Below are 18262 nucleotides of genomic sequence, written 5' to 3' on the forward strand. Positions count from 1 at the left end.
CTATTCTCACGCCAGCTTTGCATGCTTCCAGTTGGTTCTGCTGCTCAATAGTGCCATCTGCCTTTGGCAAGCGCCACTGCAGTCGTCATCAAGGAACGATCAGTGCAAGTCAGCGTCCACTTTTAACAACTGTTTTGGGATCTGTTGTCCAGTGGGCTGGTGCTAATTCACCCTGCATTATGGGCTGGATGATAAAAGTGACCTTGAAGCAGTTTATGTTGCTGAGATAATGGCGGCGAGGCCGTGAAACACCACTCAGCTCTCGGTGGCAAAAGAAAATAATAGTTTAACCACTTGACATTGTTTTGAACTGTTTGTAAAACTTAATGAGCGCAGCACTGTAAGTGTTGATGCTCAAGTAAGTAGTGAGGATAAATTAAATGGGATTCATTGATCAGACTATGAGTTACTAGATTCTGGGTTAAAATGAGTTTCGGGAATTATTATGTTGTGGTTAGACCAGCGCTAGTATTTCAAACCAGTGGAACACAATTAGGTCGGATTGAGGCCACGATAAATCCACTCGTATATATGCAAGATTATGCCCATGAGCGCCATGCTGACCTTGACCCACACTCTGATCTATGTCCTCATAGCTCCCTTTTTTTGTCCTTGCTCCCTCCCTCCTTTGTTTAAAATAAGTTTGTTTTCTGCCCCCTATCACCCCTCTTATTATCACCTTTACTCTTCCACATTTTTAACGTGCTCTCTGCATTCCCACTTCTCTCTATCTCCTCCCGCTTTTTTTTTTTTTCTCCCATATCAACAGCCAGTCTGTTAAATAATGCATGGTGGCGCATTAAAAACATTAATAGGGCTCTCTTGGCTGTCAAACAGAGGGAGGAGATGAGGGTGAAGAAGCTCCGTTTTAAATAAATGTGATGATGAATGATGTAATTTAATAGGAGTCAGAGAATAACGAAAGGAAAGGGGTGGAGGTCCGAGCATTAATTGCGTTGCATGGTGACACCGCGTCCTCCTTGCCCCCGAGGCTTGGGCTTTGTCGAATCATCTGAACCATTCATTACAATGATGAGTGTATCAGCAAACTCAAAAGAAAGGATTTAATGACATTTAACAAAACACTGATACTGCATCACACAGAACCTTGACCTTTTGCTTGCTAACGCTTCTCCCACCCCGCTTCTCCCTTTCCGCATCCTCTGCTCTCGTCTCCACCATTCCTCCTGGCAGCACAGCGATTGGCATTATTAAAAATTGATTGGAGGCGAGCGTTTAGCTGGGTGTTGAGGCGGAGGGAATGTCTGACAGGCAGGAGGAAAATGACAGGAGGACCGACATTGTGGAAAGGTCTTGCTGGGGGACGCGTGTGTGCGTGCGTGTGCACGTGTGTCCGTATGATTTGTAAACAGGCAAAAGGCGTGCTGTGGTGCCTCTCACCATGCGTGCAGTATGTGCTTATTTATGCAGTCATAACCTTTTACCTGAATGTCCAGTTAAACCCAAATGATTCCGTAAAGTGATTTTTTTATTGGTTGAATGGGTATCTTCCGGTTGTATATTGGACAATAAAATGGAAATGAAAATAATGGGAGGAAAGATATTCATGTAAAACCATTCACTTTTTTTTGGTGGGCCAAAACAATGTAAAGTTGAATTCTCATTTACCACATAAAAATCTTCTTTAACTCCAAGTGGTGATTTATTTTTATTTTTTTGCTGTCATTGATATTGTTGCTGCTGCATCTTACTACAAAATAGTCGAAATGTCAGAGATCTTCTCCCCCCCTGCGTATGCCTCAATTTTGTCGTTAAGACTGATACATTATTCAGAGAGAACTTTGAAACAATCTCATGAAAATTCCATAACTGTACTAGGATCTACATCACAGTCGACGAGGTTATTTCCGGACCTACTTCCTGCAAAGAAATGGCTTTGGAAGTTTTTGTGCAAGTCTGCGGAAGACAAACTGACAGTAAAAAAAAAAAAAACTTTGTGGTAACCTCCATGCAAGAGGCGAGTAATGGAATCAAAACCGAGCGTTATTCCAATAGCGGAACTTTTGATGCCGGTATGGCATCGGATCTGATTTTGTGCAGGTGCTGTATGTCAAACGTGGTCGGTGAGTGTACAAAGTCCATATTGGCAGAAGTCCTCTCAATGATGACAGTCAGCGCAGATCTGCTGAGCAAGAATTACCTCTCTGCTATCCTTCTCGCCTCCCTGTCTCACTCCCTTCATCCCTCTCCTCATTTCTCTTTCCAGCCCTCCCTTGCCTTTCATCTCAGATCAAATAATATTTGCAGCCCATATTCCCAACCAGCTATTCCCCCAATGGCTATAAGTGCTTCAGCTTTGGAGATTTTTAATACACTTTACCACCAATTTGGCTGAGCGACTTATTTTTAGGCGGGATGGGGGGAAAAAAAAAAAAAGTTCACACTACTAACTGGTTCACATTTTTCTCTGTTTGTCTGTTTCTCATATAGATGAACAGACCAATCCAGGTGAAGCCAGCAGACAGCGAGAGTCGAGGAGGTAAACGCATTTGGCTTCCTTTCTTTCTGACTTTCTGCCTTTAGTCCGACCCTGCAAACATGCTGCCTGCACATATCAGCCTCACCATTATTTGTCCCATTACACAATGGCCCGTACCTCAACGCGGCCTGACAGTGCAGCCTGGCCAGACCCTCTAGAACTCAGAACGCATTATGTAAACAGAGCTTGTCCTCGCCAATGTTGGCCAACGTGGCCTTCAGCTCCTCGCTCGGAGTTTCATCATATGCGAGGATTGCACACACGCGGTATGTGGGCCTACACGTACACACGCATGTTATGCTTTGGAGGAGAGGGGGGCACTTGTTTTTGTCCCTTGAATGGCGCTGTTTGCAAATCCCATCAAAAACACACACAAAAATGTTTCCTTGAATCAAGCCGATGAACTTTTGAGTTGGTATTTGGTGACATTTTCTACATTTGTGAAATGCAGTGACCTGCGCTTGATATCAAACAAGAGTAGACAGCTTTCAAACTTTACAGTTGTCGCCGATAAATTATTTAATAGAGAACAAAGAGACAAAAGTGAAGAATTAGAGCATGAGATGGATTGGAAAAACAATGTCGGACACGGCTCGCCGTTTCATTTGTCGCTTCTTTAAGTGGAGGACCGGTCCGGTGGAGCAGAAGAGACGCTTCTGCACCTTTGTTTTGAATCCTCCCCAAGTGCTCATCCTCAAACCCCCTGAATCCTCTTAATCGATTTCCCTTATTTATTTGTCTTGTTTAGTACTTAAGTATCCCAGAGTTTTTCTTCTCAGGGAAACATTGCAGTCTTTCACATTCTCAATCAGGATTCATCAAGTAGCAACAAGCAAAGAGGTGTCTAATAAAGGTGTTGATATTGACGGAAGGCACCATTTCCCCATCTAAAATATAGACGCGTGGACAAATAAAGTAAGGAATGGAAGGACGGAAATTGAAGACGTCAAATTGTAGCTTGTGTTATGTAGATTAAACTCTTTTATGGCTGTTTGGTGATATTGCTAATGCTCCTGCTGGGTGTAACAAAGAAGGAAATAAATGAGAGTTTTTGTCATGCTCTACTGAATGGGTGTGAGAGAGAGAGAGAAAGCGAGAGAGGGTGGGAGAGAGAGCTTTGCATCGAGACTCTTAAGTCTTCCTGGTGTATATTGATTTGCTCTCCGGCCGAATATGTGTGCGTAAATGTGTGTGAGCGTGTGTTAACAGCCCTTTTCCAAAGAAAGATGTCATGTTTATTGGTGCCTTCCCTGGGGAGCCGACGTGTGTGCGTGGGGGGGGGGGGGCAGAATTTCAGGATACGTGCGCATAGGACGTGCATCTTGCACACCCCGCTCTTGTAAACACCCCCCCCCCCCTCCCCTCCTCCGGTGCAAGGCCAGAGCTCAGATTAGTCTTGTTGACTCGGCAAGGACACCCTGTCAGGCACAGGCTGTGGGGAACGGACCGTGAGCACGCTGGCACGCACAGACAAACACGCGCGCACCTACACGCACGTTAATTTGCAGGGCGCATTCGCAAGGCGATTGCACCAAGGCTCATTAATTTCCCAACGTATACATCAATTTCCACAAAGCTGGGATCCGAGAACGTAACATTAGAACAGACTGGCTGACACACAAGCCATCTGCTGCCGTTGTGTACAAACACACGTTCATCGCCCGCCTCGTGACTTGTGTGTGAACATCCCGAGACAAAAAAGACAAAACACACAACATTCGCATTCTATTTGTCTAGCTACAAATCAATAAAAGTATTACATATGAGCTGTCTTGTCGACTGACGCTTTCTGCTAAATGACCCCAATTACAGAAGAAGAATGCAGTTGGCGTGTGTAACGACGGCTTGGGTAGCAGATTAACAAACAAGTAACTTTTCCTGCAAAGACCTCAAATGATGTCTTTGCGCCAAGTTGCCCTTTCATTTACAGCAAACGGGTGTTGGCACATTTGGCAACCATAATGTATTGCTCAATATAAATTATTCCCCTGGAAAGGCTAATTTGGAATGTAACTTGAATTTCAATTAAATGTTAATCACATCCTAACCTGAGGACAAACACATCCTGAGGTCATCCTCATGCCTACACATCGAGCATTTACCCTCTTGGAGCTGTTTGTTTTGCATTCAAACAAAAGAAATGCTGTTAGACTGAAACGAACAGACTGAGAATATTTTCAACCAAATTGAACGCAAAGTCGGCTACTCAATTCTTGACATTATTTTCACTACAGTGACATCATCAGTGAATTACAAGACTGACCTTAAGAGTAAACGTCCTTGTACCTTTTAGAAGACAGAAAGCTCTTTGTGGGCATGCTCAACAAGCAGCAGTCGGAAGATGACGTGCGACGCCTTTTCGAGTCCTTCGGCGGCATCGAGGAGTGCACCATCCTGCGAGGTCCTGATGGCAACAGCAAAGGTGAGTTTGGAGCTATTTATGACTTTAGGTCAGTAGAGTTTGGTCACAGGCTAGTGCGCAGAAATGATTTGGCCTTTCGGACTTGGTGACTTTGCAAAGTTCTCTTCAAGCAGCCCATGTTGCGTCTCATCAAAGCCAAGTTATTTGTCAATGAGAGGTTGTAGATGGATTCCGACGTAAACGTCATCGGAATGCTTTGTTCGCGGGGTGTAAAATCAGTCAAGTCATTTCAGATGAACCCAATTAACCTTTTAAGTCAACCTGCATGGAGAAAAAGACAAACTAAGTCAAGCTCATTCCAAGCTGTCGGGCTTCGTATCACGCCAGTGAAATGGCCTTTTGCCGTGTTGTCACAGTGCTTGAAGTTATCACGGGGCTTAGCCGCCAATGCTGTGGCCTGTTGATAACTAAGCCTGATGATTACAGTGGGCTTGATCATTCGGACGCCTCCGTGAAGCTCCATTAACGAGACTCCGTCAGCTAGCGTAGTCCACTAAATGGGCTTTAGCTCAATAATTACTGGCAACTTGATCATTCAAATCCATCAACAGGCCTTGTCAATATTAAGCCACATCCCATTGCGGTGGCATTTGAAGTCCCGTCAGAGGATGTCCCAGTTGTTAATGATGTCAAAGTGCCACGTTTAGCTTGCCTATTGAGCGAAATCCAACGGTGAGCCTCCTCTGCATGATGTTTGTCCTCAGCTCTTTGTGTTTCACACGCTCACTGTCTTCTCTCTCTCCCTCTCTCTTTAGGCTGTGCATTTGTAAAATACTCGTCTCACGCCGAAGCTCAGGCGGCCATCAGTTCACTACACGGCAGCCAGACGATGCCTGTGAGTAGCTATGCGTGACAGCTTGTAGATTTATGTGAGTGGCAAGAGGTGAATCTGCAGAGGTGAATCGCAACGAGCTTAATTACCTCCTAAAAGTTATAAAGTTATACTTTATTCATCCCTCTGTGGAAAAGTGTCCCCTGCCTTTGACCCATGCCAGCTACATCGGGGGCGAAGGAGAGCTTTGAAGCTGGTTGGCTTAGAGAGAGAGACTCACCATTCTCCAATCACTACTTTTCACCTCTTGGGAGGAGTAAAATAGACGCTTTGTGTACAACAGGGGACACAAGGTGATGTCATTCTCCCATCTGTACTTACTAACCTACTGCCTGGTATGTGTGTGTGTGAATGCGCAGGGTGCCTCATCCAGTCTGGTGGTAAAGTTCGCAGACACGGATAAGGAGCGCACCATTCGCCGCATGCAGCAGATGGCCGGTCAGATGGGCATTTTCAACCCTATGGCCCTGCAGTTTGGAGCCTACGGAGCCTACGCTCAGGCAAGGCCCTCACTTAGCATATTTCTGCAACACATTCACATGGCACCATTTGGACTGAAAAAAATATTAGATATAAAGATGTTTTTTTTTTTTTTTAAACCAACGCTGTTTCAAATGCATTTTTAACTGAAACTGGTTACCAAAAGTCCTTGTTTATATATCATGTGATGCAATACCATGCCATGTGATACCATACAATACCAGACTATCCGATCCGATCCGTTTTCATTCGAGGTCTCTGAAAACTTGTCAGCCCGCCCTTCAACTTCCTCACGTTTTCTTTTAATGGATTCGAGAATCATTTCAATAGTAGTCTCTTCCTGCTCGTAGGTGCAGCAGCAGGCCGCATTGATGGCATCTGTAGGCCAGGGGGGTTACCTCAGTCCGATGGCTGCCTTTGCTGCTGCCCAGATGCAGCACATGGCCACCATCAATGGCCTCCCCGGAGCACCGCTCACGCCCACGTCGGGTAACAGCAGTCAAAGATATATTTTAATTCATACCAGCTAAATGTATTTCGTGAGATGACTACAATCTGAAACCTATATGAAAAATTTGAAATTTTACAGTACAGTGTTAACATCAACTGTTTACTTTTATCTGCATCAAAGATCTGCATCCACTTGTATCACACAAAGGGCGATAAGAAATCAGCCTTGACATTTAATGTCTTTACTGGACCACTGGACCGCCCCCTCTGACATTTGCAAGAGTTACTTGGGGGCTGGTCAAAGTAAAAATTTCTTTAATGTCTTTGGGGGGAAATATAGACAATTACTCACTGTTACCCTCTCTGATTTTACTCTTTGCCGGTTGCAGGTGGCAGCACTCCTCCAGGCATCAGTGCCCCCACAGTGACCAGCATCCCTTCCCCTATTAGTGTCAATGGTTTTACTGGAATGCCGCCTCCTCAAGCAAATGGACAGCCTCCTGCAGAGGCCGTCTTCACCAATGGGATACACCATTACCCAGGTAAATTTGGAATAAAACAGCCCATAGTTTGTAAATGTATAAATGGAATAAGAACTCAGGGACTTGTGATCATCATGACTTAAAGCTTAACAATACAAGAAAGAAAAATATGTCAAGTCATTTTATTTTGACCAGTCAGCATTCAACAACACATTCAATTATGTGTTCGCAACTTTATGTTGAGCTACAATGTGTGCTTAACTAAGCACAATTTTAGGAAGAAAATTCAATGTATACACAGCAGACAATTATTTTGACACTTTCTAAGTGGATGATAGAATTTGGCCCACTATTAAAAAAACAATTAATTTAAAAAAAAAAAACTTTCTAAAATAGTTGTACTAAATAGGCTATTTCATTTCGGGAGAATAGCATCCACTCTCAGAGGTATAGGAAGTTTATACACTGTTATGATGAATTATGATGCAAATTTACTCAGGAGGGAACGCCATTTATTGTAGAGAGCGCCAACGTACACACAACGGCTGCTATTTCGCCATTATTTCAGTGAAGTTATTTTCATTACGTTCATCAATAATTACCCAAGATTTTTTTAAATAATTTAATTAAATAGAGTACATTAACACAAATAGCCTACCCAATTCTTTAGCAGAAACTATGTGGAGCCGAACTCAAACTCTAACTCCAGATTATTCCAGTTAATATAATAAAAATTTATTCACTCTATGCATTATATACATTGTGTTTAACTATAAAGCATGAATTGCAAAAACGTATTGTAAATGGCCAATATTTTTTGCACAGTTTGAAATCGATGAGCATGAGGTCATATTATTTAATAACTCTAAAAACAAAGCAAACAAAAAAAGGCTTTGCAAAAAGATTCTAAAAGTCGCACTTATTCTACAAGATAACTTGTATTACTTTCCAGGTAAAATCCTTCTAAATTCTTGTGTGAGCAGGATTGGCTACCACCTTCGTTGTTGTTTATGAGGAGGAAGAAAACTATTAAATTGCCATGTCTTTTGTTTTGTTTCCCCAGTATTGCAAGAAGTGGTTTTTAGGGAGGACTCTGAGAAAAATGGCTTGGGTGTTGCTCCAAGGAGTTGTTTCGGAGTACAGGGTGGCTGCTTTCTCTCTTCTCTATCTGAAGGTAGTGCTCTTGCTCATTCTTATCTCCATCTTATCCTCTCCTCGCCTTATATCACATATATAACCGCTTCATTAGATATTGCTACATTTGCTTTTATCTTTATCTGACTGAATGATAGCTTGAGGACATGTTCTCCCCAAACATCGGGCAACTTTTCCCGTCTTTTGAGGAAACAATTAAGCTCGTGCACATTGGGAGAGATCAGCACCTCACACTGAGAACTAACTTCTTTGCCTCTTTTGTCTCTTCCCTCCGTTTCATCATGTTGTGACCCTACTTCCCTCCCATTGTTTTTATATATTACTCTCGCCTTCCTCTGAACCACCTCTCCTTCATTTCTGCTTCGTCTCCCTGCTGCTTTGTATCATTTTCTTTCTTTACCCTGGTCCACACCCATCCATCCATCCATCCATCCATCCATCCATCCATCCATCCATCCATCCATCCATCCATCCATCCTTCCATCCTTCCATCCATCCTTCCATCCTTCCATCCTTCCATCCATCCTTCCATCCATCCATCCATCCATCCACCTTCTTCATCATTTCGTGTTGTCTTCTGGAGCAGCTCAAAGTCCCACTACAGCTGATCCTCTCCAGCAGGCTTACACGGGAGTCCAGCAGTATGCAGGTGTGTGTATGTATGAGTGTGTGTGTATGTGTGTACAAGACGGAGAAAGACGTGAAGGAGATAAAGATTTTTCTTTGTTTGCATTTGCAATTTTGAATTTTCACCATGTAACCAAGTGTCACGCCTGTACAACATCAATTTATTCTCCGCTTTTTATAGCACGTGTGCGTGAGTGTGAAACATGTACACTCCATTGTCTGTTATCTGATCGATTGCCTGCTGTGCCCTAGTGTATATCATGTTGTTTGTGTGCGTGCGTGTGTGTGTGTCTGTGGGGCAATGTGTTCTCGTCACGACCGTTATCTGATCGGTGTTTGTGCGTTTGTGTGTGTGTGCCTCAGCAGCCTACCCTGCCGCATATGGCCAGATCAGCCAGGCTTTCCCCCACCCACCAACCATCATCCCACAGCAGCAACGAGAAGGTAAAACAGGCAATATTTGAGTAGTACTACTCAAATATTTAATATTAAAATCTGATATATTTGTTTGACACACTTGACTCACAAATATTTGCATGTGTTTACTTGTATTCTGATCCCAACAAAAAAAATAGCACACATTTTTGAGAAGAGTTTTAAATTTATCACAGAATTTCAGTTGTGGTGTTTATAAATGTGGACTGTCACTGAAAAGCCGCAGGTTTGATTCCCCACGACATATGTCGACATTCATGAGCAGTGACATCAAGGCTGTGTGTATGCTGCCAGCTTCACAGTGAGGGTTGAAATGCAGAGGTCAGATTGTATGACGCATGAAACCTGTTGACATTTTAAAATTAAAACTAGTGATGATTATTGGCTAGTTAAATGTTTTGTTAGGTGCAATTTAGGAGCAAGATTACACACGACTGTGGCCTTGCTGCCCTCTTGTGGAATACAAAACAAAGATGGGATTTTTGTTTGATATATTAAAAAATCAAATTTTCCATTGCACACGTTCTACATTTGAAATATTTCTCGGCACACCACCTGAAAATGTCACAAAAAGTATATCAAGACAAATACTAATTATCTCAATTTACTCAGTACTGTGTGCCTTGTGCCTTACATTTCGTGTTCTCATTGTTCGTGATATGCCACGTTGTTTGTATATTACAGATTTAAATAATAAAAAATCGAACTTCACATGAAAAATAATGACTTAAACAAATTAATTATAGAACAACTATTTTGGTTTCAGTATCTCTTTATGTATGTTTGGCAATAGAATAACTAACCCGGATGATCCCACACATATATGGGATGTCATTAACTGTACCTAATGAAATGTCCAAACTATATTTTTCCTCCTTTGCCGCTTTTGGCCTCTCTCACGATTTGTCTCTCCCTACGTTTCTCCGTCTCTGTCTCTGTGTCTCCCACGCGCAGGGCCAGAAGGTTGCAACCTGTTCATCTACCACCTCCCTCAGGAGTTTGGGGATGGCGAACTGATGCAGATGTTCCTGCCATTCGGTAATGTCATCTCCTCCAAAGTGTTTGTGGATCGAGCGACAAACCAAAGTAAATGCTTTGGTGGGTAAAAATTAACAGAACCAGAAGATTATTTATTCTGATTATTCTTTTTTACTAATCACTTTCTTTACCGCAGCCCCTTGCTAACCTCCCAGCACCTCCCTGTTTCAACCCAAATGGGGGAAAAAAAGGAGATTTATGTAGAGTTGTGCAAATGAGAGATCCTGCATGTGAAATGATTCAATTCTGGCTTACTTTGTGATGGACGGCAAATGCAGCTTGACTGCTGTGCAAGCACAAGTCCAAATTTAAAATAAGATCTTGTGATTATAAATTAATATTGGACAATAATTGAATATTTAAAAGACATTTGTGAAGAAAACCCTTGAAGGAACACATCAGTGCCTAGAACGCACCGTCATTGGGTACACGTGTACACTCTAATGACATCCTCTCATTAAGAGTATACGTGTGTACCTAATGAGGTGTCCAGTCTGTACTTCAAATATGAACACGCAACTTGATTTTGAGATCTTACAGCCAGCAATTAGATTGAAATCCAGCACAACTGTGTCGATTATTTTGGTTTTACTTTAAACCCCATCATTTCATATTGTGATTTTGCTTGCATGCTACTCTCTTAATATTGTGATCCTGTTGTTGTTGTTGTTTTTTTGTTGTTGCTGTTGTTCTAATACTATTGTCATATATTTTATTCCTGGTAGCATTATAGGAAACGTGTTGATTTGTAACATGCAGCGATGACTCCCTACAGCTACGATTCAATTCAAATGCTTCATCAATGAATGTCATACATTTATAGCATTTTTGAAACTAACCTGTGCTGCTCTCTTTTTTTTTCCTCCTTTCCCTAGGCTTTGTAAGCTTCGATAACCCGGGCAGCGCCCAAGCTGCCATCCAGTCAATGAACGGCTTCCAGATCGGCATGAAAAGACTCAAGGTGCAGCTGAAGAGGCCGAAGGACGCAAACCGCCCTTACTAGCCCCGGCCCCAGCAAGCCGCTGCCATCCACGGTGGCCGGGGTAGCTGTCGCACACAGTGGAAGACAGGTCAGACCTGGAGCTCACCATTTGCGGTCCCGCTAGTCCTGATGGGTGATTAACCGAACCGCTTACGTACTCAAGCGAACGTGCATTGCAAGCCCGTTTATGAAAGTGCCTGATGTGGTTTCACTAACCTTTTAGAAATGTCATAAAACATTTGCAGAGGCCTAATAAAAAGCGGATCATCCGCAAATTGCTTGTAAAGAACAACCACGTAGCCTCACCGAGAGTTCAAGCAGCCGTTTTTTAAATGTTAATTTCTCTATTGTCATTTGGACTGATGACTACGGAAGTGACAGTAGTCCCCCGGTAAGCTCCATCTGCCGGAGAAAAATGGACAAAAGTATTGAGACACATTGCCTTCACTATGGTGTCTTGGCGAGATGACCCAATACTTTTGTCCACATGCATTAAAATGCTGAATCATCATACAGCTGCTGTGTCTCTATGACATTGTCATTCTTGTGAAAGCAAACTGTACTCGATGACATTTGGTGCAGCAACTTTTCAAAGAGTGCCCCGGTAACAGCTTCGGCATGTTGTAGAGAGAAGGAATTGCCTCCAAAGGAAAAGGCATTTATTACTTGGAAGGCGGGTAATTGTGCCGTTCCTCTTTGTCTCCTCCCTTCATCTGCATGATGGAGAGTTCAGACTGTGTCGTTCATTCACCGCTGATGACTTAATTCAAGGGCAACTTATCACGCACTCACAAACTAACTGATCCATATAAAGACCGTGTCCCCAAGGCAAAGCACTGCGGGAAAAATAGGGCAAACTCATGAATGTGTCACCATTCTTTCCCTTACAAAAAAATATTCCTCATAAAGTGGCAGCTCACACATGTTGACATTTCAACACATCAAGTGTTTGTCATTGTGAGTTTCACTTTGTCCAAGAAGTTTTTGTTTGAGACCTCAAAACAGACGTAAATAGAAAATCTGAATCATGAATCGGGACATGATGAAATGCTTGTTAGTGTGTTACTTTTATTTTGAAAATGATCACTACTCTGCCATAATATTAAGAAAATATTACAAGGACATCTTTTAGCTCAAATTTACTCACAGTCAGCAGCAAATTACTGTGACGCAAATTGCATTGATGTAAAATCTTCTGTCTGTTGTGTTTTCCAGGTTTTGTAGAGCTGAATTATATGTTGATTATTTGCTACCCGCTGTAGAATGCAAACTCAACATCTGGAACACTGAGGCTGCTTCAGAAGGAAAGGACATCGAGAAAGCAAGAAGGCCTTGTCAGAGTCATGGAAAATTCCTTTTGGATGTACGAAAAACTTGAAAACTCAGTGAGAATTTGTACCACCTCGGTTTGCCCCTGGACCTTTTCTTCTTCACATACAGTATATACACACAAACACAAACACACACACGCACACAGACACACACATCCTTCCACTCGGAACCCTGCTTGAATGACAGCTACCTTTTTTTGGACCACACAAACTTTTACTTGAACAATGACGGGGGAAAAAAAGTCACAAACACTTTGAATGACCAACCCCGATGAACTCTTAAAGGGAACAACGGCTGTCAAAAAGTCCAACAAGAACAATGTAAACTTTTTAAAAACTGAATTGCTGAAGGAGATATTTTTCTTTGGTCTGGTTTGCGTTTTGGGCCGGTTGACTTGACACACAGAGGAACAAATTCCAGAAGAGAGAATATGATATTATCAGGACAAAGAATTGGCTCGGGTTTGGGATGACTGTCTTTAGCTTCGGAGTGCCTGTCCGTTTCCAGGGGATACCATTGCCAAGGAGAACCATAGCAACGGTCTCCAGGGAGTCTTACCTGTCATTCCTTAGTTGTTTTAGGGACCAAATGACCAAACATTTTTATTGCTGAGGACTTGTAGTTCTAATATACTTGGACCACTGCAACTCTTTCAGCCAATCTCAACTGGCTCAAGAGTTGTACTAAAAAGAAGTGTACATTTCCAATATATATACATACAACACGTGTGTGTGTGTATATATACACATATATTGCCAATATGCTTTTGGAATACAGGCAAAACTATTTCAGATGACCAAATGGGGTCTCTCACTTTGTTAGTTTACAATCACCCCAATTTTTTTGTTATTTGTTTGTTCTCCTCATTTTGTCTTGGGAGGGACAGAGAGTGCATGGGAGGGGCTGCTCCGCATCACAGCCTTATCTTTTTTAACTTAACATCCTAACCTCATAGATAGAATAACATCAGAAACCTTTGATCTATATGAACTTGTTTATATTTGCGGTACATATATACATACGTATAGCGAGCGTTAAAAAAAATAATGTATTCATATATACAGCATATATGGATAAACAAGATATTAATCACAAGCAAATACATATGTACTTATATGCACATATTTGATATATGTGTGTGTGTATATAGAACAGCTACTGACTATGTTGAGCTGTTGTTTTTATTTATTTTGGGGTAGGGGGGAGTATTTTTGCTGGAGTTTGACACATTGCTCTGCTTGGGATGAATCGCAAATCTGGCAGCTCCCCAAAACTGCAGGCATTCCTTTTTCTGATTACCTACTGTATATGCTGACACACAGTATATGGCACTGCTAAAGGGATACATACGTGTGTGTGGGAATGCACATGATACTGTAAATATTGTCTGAAAATGCAAAAAGCCACATCTCGGTAGCAGGCTTCAAGAAAAAAAAAAAAAAAATCAGGCTCAAGTATTTTAGAGGAAAAGGACAATTATCTTCGAGTCTATTCCAAACATATCTGTTCTGCTTTGCACGTGCAAGCGCACACATACACACACACAAACGACTCTTTGAAACTTGAACCAAAATGAAAACGTCTCGCAACTCTAGCTCTCTTGCATTCAGTAAAAAAGTGCATGTAGCGTACGGGCTGTCACTATGTCTGGGTGTGCCTTGCCACCTGCAGAATCTGCCATCAAACACTGTGCTCTCGCCAAAATTAAAGAACAGAAACCACACATACTTTTGCAAGCAGCCAGCGCACTATTATGATGTCAAAACGCCGCCATATCTCTCAGCTGTGTAGTGAGGTTCAATGCATGTCCACTATCGCTCCATCCATGTCTTTGAGCTTTTCAATTATGTCTATATTCTACTCGCATGACGCTTTAGATCAAAGTGGGCATTATTCAAACATGCGAGCACAGCTACTAACTAGCAAAGCTGCAAGCCAGGCACCTGTGACGAAGTCAAAATTAGGCTTAATGTGAGTTTGTAGGCTTAGGCAATAAATGGCTTGATCAGCGACAATTCTTGGCATGAAGCATATCCTTTAGAGCAGGGGTCTCCAATATTCCCGAGCTACTGCTAGAGCTGGCAAAAAGGTCAAAGAATATTTGAATATATCTACTCTGCCATGGTTTAGGATAAACTATCGCCTGTCGTTGAAATCATTGGGTGGAGAATAGTAATGACAATTCTGAGGGCCCATGATCATTTTCAATTTGCATCATTGGGGCTCAAAATGTATTGGTTGCTGTAAAAGAAATTTTAAAATAAATGGGGATACTCAAGGCATCGGTATCAGTGCAGTTTTCAGCCTCATTTCAAGCTATCGATACTTGTTGTGGCTGTTTTACGGTTAGGAATTGGAAATTAGAAGAATAGAATATTGTCAATCATTTCATGCAATTTGAAGGAAGAATGCTATATTGGGATATGTAGGTCTTTAAAATTATCCATCATTGTTTTTAGAGGGGAATTGTAAGTATTGTGGTATCAGTACTTGGTATCGGTGTTGAATATCGGACCGCTATCAGTCTAAAAAAAGTGGTAAAAACAAATTATAAAGTCTTTGAGACAACTTCTGCATATTCCTTCTTCAAACCATTTCAGACAAAATTATTTATTTATTTTTTTCTTTCTAAAAAGCCCTTAGTTTTATTTGAAGCTATCATATTAAACCAAAGTGGTTTCTGGCTGTTTTTATTTTACTTGGGACGCTGCTCACATAGACATGAGAGAGGACGGAGACCCCTGCTCTGAGAAAATGCTACCTTATCGAAATCTAAACCTTGTCTAAATCCTTAATACAATAACATATCAAATGGAAAGCGTAGCAATAAGTGTGGCGGGGATAAAAAGTTTATCCATCATAGTGACTGTACCATTAAGGTCGGCTTCGTATTACTTTGGAATACAATTGAAGGTAACAGTAAAATATAGAATACGTACAAAAGGTCACCAGAGTTATTGGCCATGCAGCTGCTGGAGATTACGCACTGAATATTTATATATATGAATTTTTATAAGGCTATGAGGCACTGGGAGGCAATGCTTCCTGTTAGCTGGTGTTACTAGTTTGCCCATAAATGGATCATTATTCCACATTACAACAAGCTCAATTGACTTTTTACCTGCCAAAACCAATGAGGCTAAATTATTTCGTTCGACTTCCGAGGACGCCCGGACGCGGCTTGGTTGCGCTGATAATACTGTCCATCGTGACCAAGCAAAACTGACATCTTAAACTCAATCGACTGAATGTGTGGTGAGCCCGCTTTGACTGCAATGCAAAAACAAAAAGCGTGTTGACGTGGAGTTCTCTGAGCCACATGTGGTAGAATGCCAAGCACATCATCTTTATTTGCCCACAACTGTAAGCTACACGTTTACAAAAGGAAAAATGTCTAACGGTTTAAAACAACACCGGACAGAGCAGAAGTCTGAATATAAATATATATATATACATAGATATGTAAACATAAACCAATGAATATACTGTAAATTGTTTCTTTTTTTGCTCTGTTCTCCTCTGTACATAGGTTTGCATATTTTATAGGACTTTTACTTCTATCTACAAGGACTGGATAAAATACTTTAAATACTCCAAAAAAATATATATGAATGAAAACATGGTAATGCTCATTAAAACCAGGTACAAAAAAAAAAAAAAAAGGTTGCTAGGATACAGTGCGAAATGTAGGACCTGACCAAGGCATTTATCCAGAAAACAGTCAGGGACAGCATTGACCTCAGTTAGAGCTTAGACACACGTTGACCTATTTTATAACAGAAATACTTTCATAGGTTCTATTCATTTCTGTATTTATTTACAAGTCATGTCTGAGATGATATGCATGCTTTCATGGCATTATTTTTCTATGAGTTGGTACGTGACCAAATAGTTTTTTTATATGACATGCATGGGCCACACTACTCTTGTGGTCCACAAATGATCATTGTTCCTGTCGTCAGGACCGCGCCTTCAGCACTTCTTAGGAAGATGGAGAAAACAGCTCCTATTGACCAAGTGATGTCAAAGACAGATTTGAATATTTGTGTTGTATTTATTTATTTATTTATTTATTTATTTATTTATTTATTTATTTATTTATTTATTTGTGCCGTTTGACTCAAGATCTGAGCTCTATTTTTGCCACCGAGGGGTCTTGCTTAAAAGTGCCACTTTGTATTACCATCACATTACCTCTTCATATGTTGCAAGTCTAAAAAAAAAAAAATCATTGATTATTCAATTCCCTGTTTCCCATAAACATCGGAAAGCAGTCAGCTACCGTGTTTCGAAGCCTTATGTACATTTCTGTTTATAACTTACGGGAAGATAGCTTCGTTGGTTTAAAGGGGAACTATGACGATTTCGCCGACTTATACTTATGCAGTATATTGTAAATAATAGTAATGTGCATATCAAACCTGGTTTCGATCTTATCAGAGTAAAAAATATAGAATCGGAAATGAGTATAATAGGTTTTGAAAAATGCAAATTAAATGAGAAGTCTTCTACTGGGTTTGTTTTTTTATTTCTTTTTTATGTACTGGTAATCTCTAGTTTAGTGCTCCCTCGTTAACTAACTGTACAATCAGACGTTTGCCTTGAGATCAAATTGAGCTTCTGCAATGTAAAAAGCAAAATTCTTTATAAACAAAGAAAAATCTGTGATATAAAATACCACTTTGGTCATTAAAAAAAAATAATAACTTCACTTCCTTCCTGCCATTTTCTGCATCTTGTGTCGCATTGTTTGGCAGAGCTCTGATCTTGTTCAACTGTGTTTTACCAAGAGCAAAAGTCAATGAAATCTGCACTATCCCATCCCAACAAAATTGATTTACTGTCATTTTTATGTGCTGTGATAATTTTTTCCCTAAACTCTACAGTGACTGGAGAGGCATCATGTGGTTTAAAAGCTACTATGGAGATGTATTTCCCAATTTCAGCACATATGGAGAGGGAGGGGGGGGGAGGGTGAATGTTGCATAATTCAGCTTTGCAAGGTTCCTGAAGCTTCTGATAGGCCAATGCGCTTTAGGCTCTTGCCCCTGACTCTCAAGAAAGACTGCACCAATTTCTTGTTACCTTGACTCCTTTTTTTGTAATTTTAAAATGAATGATGCGTCTCAGCTTAGGCCAATAATAAAGCACAGTCTAGAATAAAGTGTCCTGTGTGGCGTAATTATTGGGCAAAACTATACCATGCTGGAAAACAGTTGTCTGAAAGACCCGCTGAGTGTAATTTACAAGTATTCCACAGTTTGCTTAAGGAGACCATTTAAGAGCCTTAGACAACAGTGATGCCTTGAGATACGAGTATCAGTTGTTCCATGACTCTTAACTCAAAATACTGGCAAGTTTAAATCATCTTCCTTGTGGAGATGAGGAAATTTGAAAAAATGTAATCCATTTCAGCTTCTGCCCAAACAAAATTTAAAAACGAAAACCCAAGCTTAACGCTGTTGCATGTGACTTGGCCACTGGGTGCAGTATTATGCACTCGTGAAGAAATCCCCAAAGAAGACAA

The 18262-nt window shown here is 41.1% G+C and overlaps 1 protein-coding gene across 5 annotated transcripts in view; it reads left to right on the forward strand.

Moving 5' to 3' along the window:
* Window positions 1-17899, forward strand: part of celf4 (CUGBP, Elav-like family member 4) — a 57587-nt gene extending 39688 nt beyond the window's left edge. Inside the window, exons 3-14 of one of the 5 annotated variants that reach the window (XM_049734976.2) lie at window positions 2452-2500; window positions 4794-4922; window positions 5678-5757; window positions 6114-6254; window positions 6585-6723; window positions 7074-7226; window positions 8230-8340; window positions 8905-8970; window positions 9312-9392; window positions 10338-10421; window positions 11297-11491; window positions 12619-17899. In XM_049734976.2, the coding sequence (XP_049590933.1) occupies window positions 2452-2500; window positions 4794-4922; window positions 5678-5757; window positions 6114-6254; window positions 6585-6723; window positions 7074-7226; window positions 8230-8340; window positions 8905-8970; window positions 9312-9392; window positions 10338-10421; window positions 11297-11424 (1161 nt within the window). In that variant the 3' untranslated portion in view covers window positions 11425-11491; window positions 12619-17899. Of the gene's footprint in view, window positions 1-2451; window positions 2501-4793; window positions 4923-5677; window positions 5758-6113; window positions 6255-6584; window positions 6724-7073; window positions 7227-8229; window positions 8341-8904; window positions 8971-9311; window positions 9393-10337; window positions 10482-11296; window positions 11492-12618 lie in introns of all 5 variants that reach the window. The other 4 variants (XM_049734971.2, XM_049734974.2, XM_049734973.2 and 1 more) reach the window with 4 other exon arrangements.
* The last annotated feature ends 363 nt before the right edge of the window (window positions 17900-18262 follow it).

The sequence above is a fragment of the Syngnathus scovelli genome, chromosome 11, assembly GCF_024217435.2.
Source record: "Syngnathus scovelli strain Florida chromosome 11, RoL_Ssco_1.2, whole genome shotgun sequence".
In the NCBI taxonomy this organism is placed as follows: Eukaryota; Metazoa; Chordata; class Actinopteri; order Syngnathiformes; family Syngnathidae; genus Syngnathus; species Syngnathus scovelli.